The sequence below is a fragment of the Schistocerca serialis genome, chromosome 3 (assembly GCF_023864345.2).
Source record: "Schistocerca serialis cubense isolate TAMUIC-IGC-003099 chromosome 3, iqSchSeri2.2, whole genome shotgun sequence".
NCBI lineage: Eukaryota > Metazoa > Arthropoda > Insecta > Orthoptera > Acrididae > Schistocerca > Schistocerca serialis.
The window spans coordinates 237,403,719-237,424,494 of record NC_064640.1 but is presented as its reverse complement, the minus strand read 5'-3'; the positions used below and the strand labels follow the sequence as shown (position 1 = coordinate 237,424,494).

At 43.1% G+C, this 20,776-nt stretch overlaps 1 protein-coding gene across 1 annotated transcript in view; it reads left to right on the top strand.

Moving 5' to 3' along the window:
- Positions 1–20,776, top strand: part of LOC126470772 (alkaline phosphatase-like) — a 691,314-nt gene that overhangs the window by 514,738 nt on the left and 155,800 nt on the right. The window contains exon 5 of the mRNA XM_050098778.1: positions 18,460–18,600. Coding sequence (XP_049954735.1) covers positions 18,460–18,600 — 141 coding nt within the window. The remainder of the gene's footprint in view (positions 1–18,459; positions 18,601–20,776) is intronic.

The window sequence follows — 20,776 nt, the reverse complement described above, 5'->3', positions numbered from 1 at the left end:
AGGAAGTGGCTGTAAGTGAGACTTTGTGTTTCAAGTGGACTTTGTACGTAAACATGGGTGAATATAAGGACGTGACAGAATGACATAGAGGAGCAATCGTGTTTGGCCGTGCCCATGGCCATACGGTATGTGAAGTTACTGGATTTGTTGGTGTTTCGCTGTTTACCGTTCAACGTGTTTACAAGCAGTGGTATAATACTCATGGCCACGTAACATGACGTCAGAATTGTGGTCGGAGAAAGAGGGACCGAAGACGCATTTCAAAGATTGTGAACAGAAATAGTTCAAAAACCTGATAGGAATTACTGTAGGCAGTGAAAGAATGTCCATCCCAACCTGTTTGCGAGAAAACATTGCGACGTATGCAGTGAACATTTGGCGTCGTCACCTCGCAAGAGGCCAAGGCTCACACAGGCACATAAAGCTGTTCATCTTTCATGAACTAGAAATCATCGAACGTGGACAGTTGCTGACTGGCGGAACGTAATGTGGTCTAACGAATAACGTTTCTGCTAATATTTGAATGATGTACGTCGTCTGATACACTACAGACCAGATGCCAAATGAATGCAAGGACAAGTACAGGCCAGACGTGTGTTTGTGACGTTTTGGGGATGCTTATCTTATCGGGAATTAGGCCCAAGCACAGAAGTGACCAGTGATATGAACCAGCATATTTATTTAAACATTCTGAATCATCAAGTGTTGCCTTTCAATCAACTTTTATATTATGAGTATACTATTGATACCCCTATTTTTCAATACGACAACACCGAAGTGCATTGTGCTGGAAAAATATGTGACAGGTTGTTCCGTACACTCCCCCACCCTATTACATTTCAATTGGCCTACAAAAGCGCCTGACGTGAACCCCATAGAAAATCTACGGAACATGTTTGAACAGGATGTAAAACGCCGACACCAGCATACCCGCAGTTTGGTGGAACTTCGCGATCCAACCCTCGGCGAGTGGCTTAATCTGGATGCAACGTACCTGCACAACCTCGTGGACTCACTTCCTGACCGAATCCAGGGGGTTACCAAGTCCAGGGGAGGAATTACACGGTATTAAGTGGTGCTTGTAATGACTTCTGTAGGTCTGACTAATTTTTTGTCCGGTGAGCATAGTCTTCTATCATGCGGCAAGCCAAATACAAAGAAACCGATCTACTCCACATACATTTTTTTGTTATTACGAACACAGGGGTCGATGTAACTTCCAAGTTATAATACACCTAAATCTAAGAATACGCACCCATTTACCGTAAGCAGCCGATGGGAAACATAATCCTCAAGAGTGACGTAAATGTCATCCAGCTTCTAGCAAGATAGTTTTACTGCTAACGAGATGCAGGATTAAGCTAATGTACTGAACGCCCAAAGACTTAACGCTCTATCCCTGTAAGTAACGACCTGAAACTAGAGACACAAAACTATACCGCATGTATGTGGAGGTAATTACGTAAGGAAAACGATCACCTCGATTGCAGAACGCTGAGGCAAACTTTCACAACGTGCAAAGCTCACCACTGGCTGAGTACAGTGTAACGAGTATGTAAAACTTGCACACGTTTTACCTAATGATTCATTCATAACGAGTACTGTGGCGAGCTTTACTTATAATAAATAGACTGAAGGTAATTGTCGAAACATTGAGTTTTACTTTACTTCTGACGTTGATTAATTATAGGGACTCTATAACACACATTATTTTTAATTTTAGAATGTTAGTGAAATTTTTGCTTGTACTGTCGAAGCAGTGGCAATCCCATCTGCAATGTTTGGTAAGTCTAAAAGCGAGATCCATGACAACTTTCAACCTCCATGGACATAGCAACGTAGGCAGGAGAGGAGACGTCTCCTGAAATTCTACAATTTATGTATTTCTATTAAAAATAAGTAGGCATCATCATTCACCTCTATTATTTGAAAATACTACAGTCTGCTAACAGTGATGGGAATAGGGTCCGAAAAACTTCTGTATGGTTATATTCAACCTGTAAGTTGAGTAACATAAATCGCCACCTATAATGTCGCAGAATTTCTCGTGATAATACGAAGAGTATCATATTTAATAACGAAAACAGACACAGGGTTAAGCATGTGAAAGTAGAAGGAAAAGCTTTCCACCAAACATGGCTCACCAAAGCAGATGTTAACCAAGTAATTGTTCATGTATGGTTGTGAGCCGCCCCTAACTTCAGTATGACCTACTACCTAGATAGTGCAAATCTATCTGAAATGCAAGACCTAATCTAAAATTTCATATATTTCGGATACTTTTCAACTAAATAGGACAACGCTTGATGCTGATTCAGTGGCTACTCGTAGCCATACATTTCCGAATTTATCTTACAAAAGGCTCGTTTGCAGATCCATATTCACAGAAATTTCGCAAGAAGCCTCTTCAGAAAGTGCGAACGCTTCTCCATTTTGTGGAAAAGTCAAGAAAAATGTTTGCTCAACCATTATTCTTGAACGTAACTGCAAAGAAAAAAAAATTTTGACTGTAGGCCCTGACGTACAAGGACAGCATATTCAATTTATGCATTAGGGTCATTTAAGTAACGGGAACGTTATCGTTAAGCTTTCAGTAAAGGAGTAGAGATGAAATCAGCTCAAATTCGTTCGTGTCAATAATGCACACTATATACTTATTCATAGAATTATGATTTTGACGCCCTGCATTCATTAACACAGTAAAACATCGTCATTCTTACAATAACTTAAACTAATTATTCTTGTGAGGGACAGGAGGATACGAACCATGAAGCGACCGTTGCATGTCCAATCATCTAACAAATCTGCGAAGAAATGATTGGTTTTATTGTACTACGAGGATAATAGCAACATGAAACAGAAACAAAGGTACGCTACAAGCATCATTTTGGCGTCAATTTTACTCGCGGGGGTAAAATTACAGCACCATTAAAACAACCAGGATATTTTAATCAGTAACACTGTCTGGCACCAGGTTTAATCAATTACAAAGCGAAGTTGGCTTACATATGAAAATTACAGTTTCGAATTTTCGGAAATGCTGGACAAAAGTTATTGTAACTATTTATATCGATGAATAAACACAGTGGAGGGATTTATTTAACACTATGAGTCATATTAAACACTATCTAGTATCATGTGCAAGTATACAAAAAGAACGGTTGTCTTCATTATGAACAATACCTTCATGGGTTATCGAAAATGCTCGAGATACATTATTTAAGCAAACACGTAGAAGAAGAAGCAATGTAAGAACGTTTCTGAAACCAAAAGACATAACAAGGGCCAGTATAGCGACATGTGGTCGAAATCCCACAGAGACATCGACTAATTTAGGGGATTAAAAATCGCGAAACATCGGAAACAACATGAAGCACTATTTACGCTAACTGAACTCAGAGGAGGCAAGAAGATCATCAGTTACACCCAACTAACCTGACGATTCAAAAAAATGGTTCAAATGGCTCTGAGCACTATGGAACTTAACTGCTGCGGTCATCAGTCCCCTAGAACTTAGGACTACTTAAACCTAACTAACCTAAGGACACCACACACATCCATGCCTGAGGCAGGATTCGAACCTGCGACCGTATCGGTCGCGCGGTTCCAGACTGTAGCGCCTAGAACCGCTCGGCCACACCGTCCGGCAACCTCAAGATTCCAGCAGCCCGAAACTCCATTGGTGATTCACAACACAACAGAAAAAAAATTATGTAGGCAGTCTTGCTCCTACCTGTCCCAAGAAAAGTGTGTCCGCTTTTTCTCATGGTGCTTTTCTGCCCCAGACGCACATCCCACAAGACGGGCGATCCAATGCCAACTTCAGCATCTAAAGCCGATTGACCCCTCTTTCCAGTGATCATCCTTCTATTCACAAAGCCAAAGATACCGAGTTTACGTCCTTTGCAAACAGGGGGGATTATGAAAGTTGCTAACCGACTGCTACAATTACTGTTACTATTAATAGCAAGAAAATGAGAGGGGCTAACATGTCATCAACGTAGAACTGCCAGTCATTTCTCCCATTATTTCTCATATTCTATTATATTTAAGCAGATTAATGTTTAATGTACCTCATCTTGTGAAACGAGTTGGGCAAAATTTCAGCTGATGTGTTTCAACGTTTTTGCTTCTGTTGTAGTCTATGTCAGTTTTCGTTATTAATAATTAATTAACATAAACTCTGTACATAGTCTTAGCTATGACACTTTTGTAGCCTTCAGCGACCTTGCTCACCCACATTTCGAAAGGATTTTTGTACGCTGGTTGTATGCAGGGATTTCGTTTGTGATCCATGTGCAAAATAACGACTTATGGGGTCTGGTGAATCAGATATGAAGATCGAGATTCAGATACGGTATGTACAACTTTCTCTTTGGATACTAAAGATAGCCAGAACAAATTTATATTTGATAGAATGTACGAAGTTCCATTGTTAGAAGTGGCATATACAGGGTGTTAGGGGTAAGTGCAGATATTGTGATCAGTGGTACCTTAATATGTTCCCATTTCAATGTGTCAGTTCTTTCTTCTCTGCGTCTTACAGTCTTTCCACAAACACATCACATACGAGGGCTATTCGAAAAGCGAGTTCCGATCGGGTGCGAAATGGAAACCACAGGGGAAATCCGATGAAGCTGTGCGCATATGTGTTAGGCTGTGTTTCTAATACGCCCTACGATCGTTTCACGTCGCTCTTTTCAGTTCTAAGCGCTCTGTGAGCCCGTAAATATGCCTAGAAAATAGTGTCTCGCGCCAAGTATTAAATAACATAGCTGTCGTTCATTTCCTTCTTCACGACAATTTTCGGCAGCACTCTACTGTGCTCCTGCAGCCAACTGGTGGAAAGCAAAGGCGGCTGCCTTCTGTAACTGGGGTATTGTGAAGTTCGTACAACGCTACGTCAAATGGACTGGAATAGAAGGGAGAACCGATAGAGGTACTCAAGGTACCCTCCACCACACACTGTCAGGTGGCTTGCGGAGTATAGATGTAGATGTAGATGTTTAAGTCGGAGCGGCGACTATGTAGAGAAGTACCTTGAAGGTGTAGCTAACTGTTTCAAATAAAACATTATTGATTTTTACGGTGGTTTCCATTTCGTGACCGATCGGACCTTACTTTACAAATAGTTCTCGTAGTTTATTACCTGATGTTTTCTGCACAGTCGCAACTGCACCACTAAGTGGACTATTCCTGGCATTATAGACTAACCGTTTTGCGTCCACGTGTTCACGTTTCAACACCTGACCTGCTGCCCAGAGCAAAATAAGCATTAATGGCTTGCTCTTGCCACATGTACTTTGAGATACTAACCAACCTAAAAATATAGCACTTCTAATAACTAGGACCGTTAGTCTGCTAATGAAATCAATACTAGTGTAATGCTGTTCAGTACACTCTCCTCAATCACATAAAAATATCTGCCCTTATATTCCTAGCACCCTGTATGACATATTCGTGTCCTGAGAGCAAAGGGAAAACGAAACGCAACATATAGCCTTTTTACAATTGGTAATATCCCTTTTTCGGAGGGAAAAAGGTACAGGGTGAGTTTAAAGTCTTTCCCTGGCTACAAAATTTTGTTTCTAAGGAACTATGCCAGGTACAGATGGAGTTTGTTGCAAATAGTAGCTTAACTCATTAAGTTCTTTGGTGGGTATACATCCACATGTGCTCTTTTGGTTGTTCGCAGATCGCGTAGGTAATGCTCAATTTCTCCCCATACCTGTGCCAACATCTCTTCCGTTATCGCACCAAGTGAGGTGGCGCAATGGTTAGCACACTGGACTGGCGTTCGGGAGGACGACGGTTCAATTCTGTGTCCGCTATCGTGATTTAAATTTTCCGTGATTTCCCTAAATCGCTCCATGCGAATGGCGGGAGGATTCATTTGAAAGAGCACAGTCGATTTCCTTACCCACCGTTGAAAGAAACCTATTTGCGCTCGTCTCTAATGACCTCGATGTCGGTGGGACGTTAAACACTAATATTCCTCCCTTCTTCCGTTATTGCCGCTACAGAGTCTCGTATTAGCGTCGTAAAGAATTTGCACATTACGAACTGCTGAATTCACTATATCCTTAACGTAACGGCACGAGAAAGGTCAAAGTAGATTGTGCCTGATGAACATGACAGTCACGATGTTGGGCCATCTCTTCTTACTCATCTGTGCGGAAAGATTTCATCCAAGAATTGGCGAGCAAACAAACCCTCAGGGTTGCAATGCACCACCATGTTGAAACATTACACATGATTTAAATTCCTTTAACTGAGGTGAAAGTTAAAATTTCAACACTTCCACGGAATCTCTAGCCGTAATGGTAGACCCGGTGAAAAACTACGGTCCAATAATTGTGCTGGGCACTAACGGGACACTCCTCTTTGTCATTTTTGTGTCCACATCGGATGCTTCCTGTAACCGCTACACCAGGTGGAAGGACTATTTGCAGCCGGAACACTTTTCATCGGTGGGAACTCCTGAATCCCTCATATCAGACCTGTAACAAAAAACTTTTTGCAAATCATATTCAATATATTTTCCATCAGCTTACATAGGATAGCTGAAAAATACACTACTGGCCATTAAAATTGCTACACCAAGGAAGAAATGCAGATGATAAACGGGTATTCATTGGACAAATATATTATACTGGAACTGACATGTGATTACATTTTCACTCAATTTGGGTGCACAGATCCTGAGAAATCAGTACCCAGAACAACCACCTCTGGCCGTAATAACGGCCTTGATACGCCTGGGCATTGAGTCAAACAGAGCTTGGATGGCGAGCACATGTACAGCTGCCCATGCAGCTTCAACACGACACCACAGTTCATCAAGAGTAGTGACTGGCGATTTGTGACGAGCCAGTTGCTCGGTCACCATTCACCAGACGTTTTCAGTTGGTGAGAGATCTGGAGAATGTGCTGGCCAGGGTAGCAGTCGAACATTTTCTGTATCCAGAAAGGCCCGAACAGGACCTGCAACATGCGGTCGTGCATTATCCTGCTGAAATGTAGGGTTTCGCAGGGATCGAATGAACGGTAGAGCCACGGGTCGTAACACATCTGAAATGTAACGTCCACTGTTCAATGTGCCGCCAGTGCGAACAAGCGGTGACCGAGACGTGTAACCAATGGCACCCCTTACCATCACGCCGGGTGATACACCAGTATGGCGATGACGAATACACGCTTCCAATGTGCGTTCAACGCGATGTCGAGAAACACGGAAGCGACCATCATGATGCTGTAAACAGAACCTAGATTCATCGGAAAAAATTACGTTTTGCCATTCGTGCACCCAGGTTCGTCGTTGAGTACACCATCGCAGGCGATCCTGTCTGTGATGCAGCGTCAGGGGTAACCTCAACCACGGTCTCCGAGCTGATAGTCAACGCTGCTGCAAACGTCGTCGAACTGTTCGTGCAGATCTACTCTACATCTACATGATTACTCTGCAATTCACATTTAAGTGCTGGGCAGAGGGTTCATCGAACCACAATCATATTATCTCTTTACCATTCCACTCCCGAACAGCGCGCGCGAAAAACGAACACCTAAACCTTTCTGTTCGAGCTCTGATTTCTCTTATTTTATTTTGATGATCATTCCTACCTATGTAGGTTGGGCTCAACAAAATATTTTCGCATCCGGAAGAGAAAGTTGGTGACTGAAGTTTCGTAAATAGGTCTCTCTGCGACGAAAAACGTCTTTGCTTTAATGACTTCCATCCCAACTCGCGTATCATATCTGCCACACTCTTTCCCCTATTACTTGATAATACAAAACGAGCTGCCCTTTTTTGCAACCTTTTGATGTCCTCCGTCAATCCCACCTGGTAAGGATCCCACACCGCGCAGCAATATTCTAACAGAGGACGAACGAGTGTAGTGTAAGCTGTCTCTTTAGTAGACTTGTTGCATCTTCTAAGTGTCCTGCCAATGAAACGCAACCTTTGGCTCGCCTTCCCCACTATATTATCAATGTGGTGTTTCCAACTGAAGTTGTTTGTAATTTTAACACCCAGGTACTTAGTTGAATTGACAGCCTTGAAAATTGTACTATTTATCGAGTAATCGAATTCCAACCAATTTATTTTGGAACTCATGTGGATCACCTCACACTTTTCGTTATTTAGCGTCAACTGCCACCTGCCACACCATACAGCAATCTTCCTGACAGGAAATCGCGAATCCCGTCGCACAACTGAGACGATACCCCATAGGCCCGAAGCTTGATTAGAAGTCGCTTGTGAGAAACGGTGTCAAAAGCTTTCTGGAAATCTAGAAATACGGAATCAACTTGAGATCCCCTGTCGATAGCGGCCATTACTTCGTGCGAATAAAGAGCTAGCTGCGTTGCCAAAAAACGATGTTTTCTGAAACCATGCTGATTACGTATCAATAGATCGTTCCCTTCGAGGTGATTCATAATGTTTGAATACAATATATGCTCCAAAACTCTACTGCAAACCGACGTCAATGATGTAGGTCTGTAGTTCGATGGATTACTCCTACTACCCTTCTTAAACACTGGTGCGACCTGCGCACTTGTGCAATCTGTAGGTACAGATCTATCGGTGAGCGAGCGGTTGTATATGATTGCTAAGTAGGGAGCTATTGTATGAGCGTAATCTGAAAGGAACCTAATCGGTATACAATCTGGACCTGAAGACTTGCCCGTATCAAGCGATTTGAGTTGCTTCGCAACCCCTAAGGTACCTACTTCTAAGAAACTCATGCTAGCAGCTGTTCGTGTTTCAAATTATGGAATATTCCATTCGTCTTCCCTGGTGAAGGAATTTCGGAAAACTGCGTTCAATAACTCCGCTTTAGTGGCACAGTCGTCGGTAACAGTACCACCGGCACTGCGCAGTGAAGGTATTGACTGCGTCTTGCCGCTTGTGTACTTCACATACGACCAGAATTTCTTCGGATTTTCTACCAAATTTCGAGACAATGTTTCGTTGTGGAACCTATTAAAGGCATCTCGCATTTAAGTCCATTCCAAATTTCGTACGTCTGTAAATTTTAGCCAATCTTCGGGATTTCGCGTTCTTCTGAACTTCGCATGCTTTTTCCGTTGCCTCTGCAACAGCGTTCGGACCGGTTTTGTGTACCATGGGGGATCAGTTCCATCTCTTACCAATTCATGAGGTATGAATCTCTCAATTGCTATTGGTACTATATCTTTGAATTTTAGCCACATCTCGTCTACATTTGCACAGTCAATTCGGAAGGAATGGAGATTGTCTCTTAGGAAGGCTTCTAGTGACACTTTATCCGCTTTTTTAAATAAAATTATTTTGCGTTTGTTTCTGGTGGATTTGGAAGAAACGGTATTGAGCCTAGCTACAACGACCTTGTGATTACTAATCCCTGTATCAGTCATGATGCTCTCTATTAGCTCTGGATTGTTTGTTACTAAGAGGTCAAGTGTGTTTTTGCAACCATTTACAATTCGCGTGGGTTCGTGGACTAACTGCTCGAAATAATTTTCGGAGAAAGCATTTAGGACAATTTCGGAAGATGTTTTCTGCCTACCACCGGTTTTCAAACAAGTATTTTTGCCAACATATCGAGGGAAGGTTGAAGTCCCCACCAACTATAACCGTATGAGTGGGGTATTTATTTGTTACGAGACTCAAATTTTCTCTGAACTGTTCAACAACTGTATCATCGGAGTCTGGGGGTCGGTAGAAGGAGCCAATTATTAACTTGGTTCGGCTGTTAAGTATAACCTCCACCCATACCAATTCGCACGGAGTATCTACTTCGACTTCACTACAATATAAACCACTACTGACAGACACAAACACTCCACCACCAATTCTGCCTAATCTGCCTTTCCTGAACACCGTCTGAGACTTCGTAAAAATTTCTGCAGAACTTATTTCAGGCTATAGCCAGCTTTCTGTACCTATAACGATTTCAGCTTCTGTGCTTTCTATTAGCGCTTGAACCTCAGGGACTTTCCCAGCACAACTACAACAATTTACAACTACAATTCCGACTGTTCCTTGATCCAAGCACTTCCTGTATTTGCCATGCACCCTTTGAGATTTCAGCCCACCCCGTACTTTCCCGAGGCCTTCTAATCTAAAAACACGCCCAGTCCAGTGGTTGTTGTCTTTCAAACGTCCCCATCTGTTGACTCAGAGATCGAGGCGTGGCTGCACGATCCCTTACAGCCATGCGGATAAGATACCTGTCATCTCGATTGCCAGTGATACGAGGCCGTTGGGATCCAGCACGGCGTTCCGTATTACCCTCCTGAACCCACCGATTCCATATTCTGCTAACAGTTATTGGATCTCGACCAACGCGGGCAGCAGTGTCGCGATACGATAAACCGCAATCGCGATAGGCTACAATCCGACCTTTATCAAAGTCGGAAACGTGATGGTACGTATTTCTCCTCCTTACACGAGGCATGACAACAACGTTTCACCAAGCAACGCCGGTCAACTGCAGTTTGTGTATGAGACATCGGTTGGAAACTTTCCTCATGTCAGCACGTTGTAGGTGTCGCCACCGGCGCCAACCTTGTGTGAATGCTCTGAAAAGCTAATCATTTGCATATCACAGAATCTTCTTCCTGTCGATTAAATTTCGCATCTGTAGCACATCATCTTCGTGGTGTAGCAATTTTAATGGCCAGTAGTCTATTAAGTTCTAACAAAATACTGATATGCTGAAAAAACTGTGATTTTCTTTGCCCACAAAATCGAAACAAAAGCCTACACCGAAAACAGACTTTTCAATATATCGCTAAACTGCTACGTATGGTGATAGAGAATTCTATTTAGAATGCCAGCATCAAATTCCGATCAAAATCGTATGTACCGTTCTCAAGTTATCTTTCCCGACAATTTCAAAAAATTCTGTTACAAGAAAAACACGTTTTAATTTTTGGGTTATATTTTTTGTAGCTAAGTTAAACACATATCTAGACAGCGAGATCTCTACCATACAGCAATCGTTCCACACCCAAAAGGAGGTCCTCCTCCATCTTCTACGTGACCGAGGCGGTCCTGCGGGTCTCTTTGTCAGCTTCCGTTGCTCTGCTCCCTCCAAGTGCTTTTCGTCTGCTTTCGTGCAGAAGTTGGGAAGTTGTAACAGGCTGGCCTGATCTCAAGTTTGAGCGCGTTAGTAATTTCCGTAATGCCAGTTAGCTCGTAGTTGAAATTACATGCTGCAATATAGGCTGAGAAATGAATGACTTTCAGACACACTTTTTCACAAGTCGCATTGTAACTCGATAACGGCGTTTCTGGCGAACCTTGGGTGAACACTACAGTAACATAGACGTCCCAGAGGACCTCTCAAGCCAAAGAATCGATTTTTTTTTTAATTTTTGAGGAGAATTACCCAACTGTCCCATTAAGCCACATAACACATTCACTTTCGGGCTCTCAGTTATCTGCTGTACCACGGTATGTAGGTTCTCGTGCCCCCCCCCCCCCCCCTCCCCCCCGATCAGGAGAAATTATGCCTGTCTACTTTCCAGAGGACGATTCATCGTTAAATTAAACATTATGAAGGAGGTCACTGTCTTCATGGACTGATTCCAGCATGTCCCTAGCAAACTCAGCACCTCTGAGCCTATCAGCTGGCTGCAAAGCTTCCTAGCTTCCTGCAGTTGCACATTGTACAGCCTGAACTATTTTAATGAGTCATTACATTTGAACCAATAATGGGACACAATTACAATTTTGGGAGATGATAACACACAATTGGGAGATTACATACATACAAAATCCTTATAGCAAATACTGGAAGTGCCCTCCACTTGCGTCGATGCAGAACTGCACTAGTTTCACCATATTTCGAGATCTTCTGTGAAGTGCATCCTCGTCAGTGTTGCTTATTTCGTATGTAACGACCTCACGGAGCTCTGCAGTAGCCCGTGCTCTACTTGTACAATCGTCTTTTAAGATACCCCACAAAAAAAATCTGAGAGTTAGGTCAGATGATCGGTGGCTCGGGGGCCGGTGAAGGGGGAGGAGGGGGGACAAATTTTTGGTGTTTACTCGGTCACCAAAGAAACTGGTTATAAGACGTGTGATACGTTGCTCCATCCAGTTGGAAATGGTCTTCTGTAAGTTCGACGGTATCCAACTGCTCCACGAATGTGTTGAAGATGCCCGTGTAAAGTGTAGTGTCTACGGATGTATCAAAGAAAATGGGGCCAGAAATCCTGGAAGCTCACATCACGCACCACACTCCAAACTTTCCATCACGCAGTGGTATTTCGTGGATGACAGGGGGTTTACACCAGTCCAGTATCTACTGTTTTGTGTGTTGATGTAATCTGACAGGTGGAACCATGCCTCTGACATGTGTCACACAAAATGACTGGCTCCTGTCTCAATCGACGCAACAACTTCTTTGGAGAGTTCTCAAAGCGTCTTCGAACACCATCAGTAACCTGTACAAGTAATGATTGTCTATGTTTACCGCTACCACAGAGTAGAGCACCAGTTGTCCCCAGTTTCATTACAGTCCATGAAATTGTTGCCTTTGGTTTGTGCATATTGAATTCTCTCTGAATGCCCTTTGTGTTGTAAACAATGAGTCTGTCTTCCAATACGTTTTCATAATAAAAACCCGCTCTCGAAATATGTATTGCATGTTTCTGCCAGCTGAAGACTGCGAACGAATCACTAATTTGCTCGTCATTGTCACGCAGACCGAACCACACACCGATAGATTTCACACACTGCGACCGACGAGTCTACGAACAAACTAACACGAGCCGAGCAAGCGCTGCATTATAACTGACAAAGGACCCCATGCGCAGTAACAACAATCTACTTGCCAACAACGGGCGGTCTTTGTTATTCTGCTACTGAGAACATTTAAACAAAGTCCGCAGCTCGTGGTCGTGCGGTAGCGTTCTCGCTTCCCACTCCCGGGTTCCCGGGTTCGATTCCCGGCTGGGTCAGGGTTTTCTCTGCCTCGTGGTGACTGGGTGTTGTGTGATGTCCTTAGGTTAGTTAGGTTTAAGTAGTTCTAAGTTCTAGGGGACTGATGACCATAGATGTTAAGTCCCATAGTGCTCAGAGCCATTTGAACCATTTAAACAAATTTTCCGTTTATACGAGCTTTCGGAGGGAAATCACGACCCACTGAAATAGTTCAGGTTTATATAAATCACCCTACGATGCGTCGAATTAGGCAGACTGCGTTGAAATGTTGTACGCACGGTATCAGTAGTGTCGTCTTTCCAACACCCCTATCCCCGTCTCTCTCCCCCCTCCCCCCTCTCTCTCTCACCCCTCCCCCACTCTCTCTGTCTATCTTCAGGTCTGCCGCTTTTTGCGTTGTCACCAACACTGCTAATGTCTTTGAACTTTTCATACCATCTTTTGATGTTCTTCACATCTGGTGGATCTCGACCCTAGGCACTTTGCAACAGTAGCTGAACTGTAATAAACAGCAGTGTTTCATGAAACCACAAAACACATTGCTCTTTCTCCTCAACACAAGCCACTGTGACAGAAAAACACCTAAATTACACTGACTGTCAGAAAAGACAGAAAGAGAGAAAGACAGAGTGGACATATTGAAATTTATCCGTAAAAAACCTCACGAGTTAAACTACCACTGTCAACAAATCGCATAACCTGTAGAATTCCGGAAGAAATAATTTTTTACGAACAGGTAAAGTCTTTATACCCACTGTTTAAATTAATAAGGGAAAAAGAAACCACGAGTACACTGGACCACAGGTAGCAAATAAATATACAGTTGTCGCTCCACGAACACACTTCTGTTAGCCAGGCTACAGGCAGAACTACGAAAGAAGTTTGATACGAGAAATAAAAAGGTCAGCAGGTGCAGGAATGATGAGTATGAAGAGGGAATAGAGACCAGCAGACACCCTGTCTGTGTAGAGTACGTTTCGACGGAAAAAATATTTCACCACAGCACTTAATCTATGATAGCTGCTAGTCATATACAGATATTCTGTGTTAGGGCACAGCCTTGGACTCTGCAGAGACAGATTGGTACATGGACCTAGCACCATATTCTTTATACCGCACTGTAAATGATAGGTAATGAGTTGATGTAAATGGCTGGCGGAAGCGGACATTTTGTGCAGTACTCTGCTTTGGTTTACATCGATGTGTATAAAAAGTAAAGCCTCTGCTCTCCTCGAATAACATGAAAGAGGCGCCTGTCTAAATAACTGATGCCTCATTAATTTTTACAAAAGGACCATTTGGTCAAGTAAATTGGCGCCGTCTCTACCACATCGGACGTGAATGGAATTCAAATCCTCGTCTGACCATCCTATTACAGTTAGTATAGAGTTTTGTATTAAATTAGTGAATACTGTACGGTGGACAGAATTCCGATTTGTATGTAAATGCTAGAATGAAATATCCGCTTTGCTGTGGAGTGTGCTTCAAATGGCCTTTCTGAAATATTAAAACATTCTACTGGATGGGAATGAGGACATAGATCTTCGCTTTTCACACATGACGCTCGAGCAGTTGTAGATATTCGTTCTCCCTCCCGTGGACGGTAGACCACACAGATATGCAAGATAGCGCCTTTGATAAATAGAGAAATTTACCGAAGTATTAGCAGTTTTAAGGTATGGAAGTGAGTGGTATTAGTACGCCTGAATTTGTCGAGCGCTGGCTGCGAAAGGTAGAAATTCCGGTTTCCATTTGTGAATTCCCAAAATCCGAAACGTCTAGTACCGCGTCAGCACTTGACGCTGAAATGCTTAGCGGAATATTTTTTTATTTACACAAGTTTAAAAAAAATACTACATTGCCTACGAAAACATGGACAAAGTTATAGTCTCATCAAGGCAAGCACACTGCTTCATAAAATATATGATTAATGACAGAAGCTCAAAACGCTACAAAAAATCAAATGCATTAGAGTTTAACTTCGAAACCTTGTATGCTATGATTGATTCTCCGAGCTGAGTGTACATCTACATCTAAAATTGCACACCGCAACCAATATTACGGTATGTGGAGGAGGATACTTCCGGTTCCATAATCATTTCTCCCATTCGCGAATAACACGAATCAAGAACAGTTGTCCGTAAGATTTCAATTTTTCTGATTTTCTCGTCATTTCACTAATCAAACTTAATATGTTTCCTGATGTCTGTTGGAGAGGTTTCTCTCACTGATGCGCAACACCTCTCTCTCAACAAGACCCCAGGTAGCGCATTGGTAAGGTACTGGACTCAGGCCTTTCCAGTTTAGGTTGTCCATTATTTCCCCACTGCCTTTAAATCAAATGCTGGTATGGCTAATTTCCTTCCCTATCCTAATGCAGTCGGAGTTTGTGCTCCGTCTCTAATCGCCACTTCGTCGATAAGACGTTAAACAATAATGTTTTCTTAATTACTTTCTCTCGTTGCGTCTGTTACTGGTGTTTGGTCATTTCCATAAAGCTATCGCAACCCCCTGACGAAACTCTCTGCTCTCCTTTGAATCTTCTCTGTTTTCCTCTATTAAGCCTATCGACGAAGGATCCTAGACAGCCAAGCATTACTCCAGAGTCGGACGAACGAGTCTTTTACGAACCACTTCATTCATGAAAGAGTTATATTTCCTTATGGTTCTTCCATCGTCTCCCAGCCTGACATGTAATTTTGTGTACAAGTAGTTTTTTGTGTCGTTCCTCTTTAGATCGTTCCAGTCGCTTCTCTTGGATATTCGACGGTTGTTACGGTTTTCAGTGATTGGTCGATAACAGTGTAAGCGTACAGTAGTCCGTCTACCTATGGTACAAAGTCTTCAGCAAAGGAGGCTCTGATTTCAAAATTAAATACCTGGAAAACTTATATCGATACACAATTCCAAAAAAGGTATGTTCGTTGTGAAAGCTGTAAGAATTTTATACACAAGTTACACAGAAGTTTTGAAATAGTTCGAAAAGCTGCTAACAGATGGCGCTATACGCTGTGCAGCTCGTACAGTATCAGCGCGCATAACTGAACTCGACCTCTGTGAGCAGTCTTTGTAATCAAATCACCATGTTTTTGAAATATCCATTATTATCAGTACGGTATTGGCGCAAACGAACAGGGAAATTTGTCATCACATTCTGTAGTGGCTCGAGGGAAACAGACACAGATACCACGCAGTTAACCGATTCAAGCTCCTCGAGCGTAGTGGTATGGTTTCGGTACACAGTGTCTTCCAATGTGCCCCACAAAAGGAGCCAAAACGAGTTAGATCTGGCGAATATGGAGGCCAGTTCATCTCGGCTCAGTAAATTTGCAAAAGTCTAACGTAATGACTCTATTCCAGAAGTATTCATCAAGAAAGCGGAACATCTGTTAGGTGCGATGCGGTCTGGCCCCGTTTCGCGTAAAGCACTTGGCGCCTCGGCGATGCTCCAGCGCTAACTGTGTAGCGACAAACTGCTCCAAAATTGCAACGTGACGTTGACTAGTGATCGTTTCTCGCGTGGAAAAAGGCCATGAATGCCTCAACTGCATACCGCAGTCCAAATTGTAACTTTGAGAGAGCAGTGGTTTCGCTTCACACAAATGGGGATTTTCGAAACCCCAAAATAGCCGGTTTTGCTTATTCACGACTCCATTCAAGTGTTAGTGTGCTTCATCTGTGAATCATATGCAGCCAGTATAAAATCGTCGCGTGAATCTGGTTCGCAAAGTAAGCCGTCTTTCGCAACAGCTCGTACAGATACGGCCTGGCGGTTTTGTAAGAGGATTGGAATTTGAATAGTGGCAACTTTTTATTTACAGCTCGTACAAAATAGATACGTGTTTCAAAGTTTCACTGACCTTCAAAGTAGTCACCAGCATTGTGTATAACCCGTTGCCAGCGATGTGGAAGTCGTAGGATACTCTCAGGTGTGCCAGTTGTGTTGACAGTTCGAGCGGCGCCGTCTATTGCCCGAAGAATTTGTAGCAGTTCTGAAGCGAATCCCGTGAAGTGTTTCCTTCAGTTTAGAAATCGGGTTGAACTCACGAGGGCTTAAGTCAGGGGAGTGCAGTAGGTGGTATAGCACTTAGCAGCCCCATCGGTCAAACAAATCAGTAACAGCTTGCACTGTACGTGCTTGAGCATTGCCCTGCAAAATGATGGTCAGGTCCTGCAGAAAGTGTCATCACTTCTGTCTCTCTGCTGTTCATTTTTGGAACACAATCTACGACCAGCTCATTATTCCCAGGTAGCTTCACGGAGTTTCCGACGTTATCAATCAGATCACTTACATGTATCGTTTACAGTGCTCTCGAACGTACGCAAATAGTGTGTCATTGGTGTCTATGTATCTGAAGTGGAAGTACTTAATTTCTCTGGGAATATTATTTAAAGTAGAAATACAGAAGCCTATACTGCAATAAGTAAATGTATATCAATTTTGGAATAGTTCGCAAAGACAAATGCCTTTCAAGGCGTTATTTTAAATGTATTGTACTCTTTACCACATTCTGACACCGTCATGCTGTCACCAAGAAGCTGTAATCAAAGTAAAGCTCAACGTTCTGGATCTGATGGGTCAATCAGTGCGAACCGACCGTCGTTCCATCGTCTGCCAGTGCCATCATTGGATGCGATGTGGAAGGGCACTGGCGCAACACACATTCTCCTGGCCGTAGTCGGCTTTCTTGATCTAGGAGGAGCTGCTTCTCAATCAAGAAGCTCCTCACTTGGCATCATGATGCTGAGTGCACCCCGTTCAAGTCCTCCCACCAAGGAAAAAACCATGCCTGTACCAGAAATCGAACCTGGGTCTTTTGCATAGTAGTCAGACACGCAGACCACTGAGTTATGGAGAACGGCGCTCTAATAATAATAACACTAAAATAGCAAAAATTATGACAACAATAATAATATGTGAATTCATCACGCCTCGCCCGAATATTAGCCAGGAATTACTCTAAACTCTTAACCGAAATAAATATTTTTCCTTAACTGACTAGTTGCATCTAGTTGCAGCTTCAGTTGATGATATAAATAAGAAACACTAGGTAACCAGTCTCTCCATCTTCAAGTGGACCAATCATTTCGAAATATCTGCAGCCCTGTGAATCTTCGTTGTTCGCTCTCCACAAGAGCTCTGCATTTAACGTTTGCATGAGATTTGAATTAGTAAAGATTAAACGCAGAGCTCTCGAGGAAACTACGATGCGGATGGCCCTACATATTTCGACATTGTTATTTTTCCCGGGCGCAGTGCACCAGACCTGAACAGCGGAAATACAATCTGATATTCGAGCAAAATCTCCGAAACGCGTCATAAATAAAAAAAACCTTAAAACTACAAGAGAGGTAACGTTGTGTTTTTATTTATATTTTAAACTGTTATGGGAACAGCCTAACAAATTTATTTGTGTGTAAAACAGTCTGCAGTAGTATATATTCCTGTAAACCAGGTGGGCATTTTAGGATTATGAAAATAAGTGCTGCATTCAACTTGATGTACATGTTTTTGTTCCGTGCAGGGCTGTTCGCGTACTCGCACCTGGACTTCGAGGCGGACCGTGACACAGGTCCCGAGGGCGACCCGTCGCTCGCCGAGATGGCGTTAGCCGCGCTGCAGCTACTGCGCCGCAGCCCCGCCGGATTCTTCCTCTTCATAGAAGGTCAGCCCCGCATATCATTCGATTCAGTGTTACCCTTAATGAAACATAATTAATTTACGGTGTTTTGGGTCAAATAACCCGAAAATGAAGCTTAAATTTGTTGGCTGGATCTCAGTTTTAAGATGCGTCTACATCTATACCTTGGATCTTGTCAACTTCTATATATTATGTTTTACGTGTTTACTACTAGCGAGCATTCTTTGCTATCATATCTGACCCCACTGATCGATTTTCCGTATACTCCCTGCAGCTTCTGCTATACTAGTTCATGTCAGCTAAGATCTTTGCCACCATAGCGAGCCCAGCTAGAGGGGATTACGGGCGCTGTTCCGCCCGCATAGCTTACGAGTTTCGTGCGGAACAAAGGATTCTTTTTCTTTCTGCTCCATTTGAGCTGTTCTGGCGTGCTTTTGCTTGTGTGTATTATATGGTACGCTAATGAGCATAGTTGCATTGAATTAAACTCAGAAAGAAGGAGAGCGATATATGAAAGCAGCCTATGGTTTATATTCATGAAGGAATACACAAAATTGTATAGAACATTTCTTCATGTATCTAAGCTGGAAAACGAGATATAGTTACTAAAGAAGAATGTACAAGAAAGTGGTATTAGTTGTTACGGTTAATATGGTCGCATGCAATATTTGGTCGTAATCGAGTTTAGCAAGCCATTGTTTTATTCACCAAAGAGCTTTTTGCTCCTTGTATTTTTCACGGCTATCCTGAAGAGCGGGTCTTTGTATAATAGTTTTGCATTTATAGTAAGCCATTTTTCATGTATACGAATATCCGTTGTGTTGATTATATGTATCTGTATCGAACAATATCTGAAGAGCAGTCAGATTGCGTAATAATATTACCTGCTCGGGGATTATTCACATTTTAAACTGAGCATCTTTAACCAGGGCACTTTTATGTAGAACTTATCGACCGCTATATATACACTACTGGTCATAAAAATTGCTAGACCATAAAGATGACGTGCTACAGACGCGAAATTTAACCAACAGGAGGAAGATGCTGTGATATGCAAATGATTAGCTTTTCAGAACATTCATACAAGACTGGCGCCGCTGGCGACACCTACAACGTGCTGAGATGAGGAAAGTTTCCAACCGATTTCTCATACATAAACAGCAGTCGACCGGCGTTGCCTGGTGAAACGTTGTTGTGATGCCTTGTGTAAGGAGGATAAATCACGTTTCCGACTTTGATAAATGTCGGATTGTAGCCTATCGCGATTTCGGTTTATGGTATCGCGACATCGCTGCTCGCGTTGGTCGAGATCCAATGACTGGTAACAGAATATGGAATCGGTGGGTTCAGGAGGGTAATACGGAACGCCGTGCTGGATCCCAACGGCCTGGTATCACTAGCAGTCGAGATGACAGGCACCTTATCCGCATGGCTGTAACGGTTCGTGCAGCCACGTCTCGATCCCTGAATCAACAGATGGGGACGTTTGCAAGACAACAACCATCTGCACGAACAGTTCGACGACGTTTGCAGCGCGGACCGGAGTGGCCAAGCGGTTCTAGGCGCTTCAGTCTGGAACCGCGCGACCGCTACGGTCGCAGGTTCGAATCCTGCATCGGGCATGGATGTGTGTGATGTCCTTAGGTTAGTTAGGTTTAAGTAGTTCTAAGTTCTAGGGGAGTGATGACCTTAGAAGTTAAGTCCCATAGTGCTCAGAGCCATTTGAACCATTTGACGTATGCAGCAGCATGGACTATCAGCTCGGAGACCATGGCTGCGTTTACCCTTGACGCTGCATCACAGACAGGAGCGCCTGCGATGGTGTACTCAACGACGAACCTGTGTGCACGAATGGCAAAACGTCATTTTTTCGGATGAGTCTAGGTTCTGTTTACAGCATCATGACGGTCGCATTGGAAGCATGTATTCGTCATCGCCATAATGGCGTAACACCCGGCGTGATGGTATGGGGTGCCATTGGTTACACGTCTCGGTCACCTCTGGCTCTCATTGACGTCACTTTGAACAGTGGACGTTACATTTCCGATGTGTTACGACCCGTGGCTCTACCCTTCATTCGATCCCTGCGAAACCCTACATTTCAGCAGGATAATGCATGACCGCATGTTGCAGGTTCTGTACGGTCCTTTCTGGATACAGAAAATGTTCGAGTGCTACCCTGGCCAGCACATTCTCCATA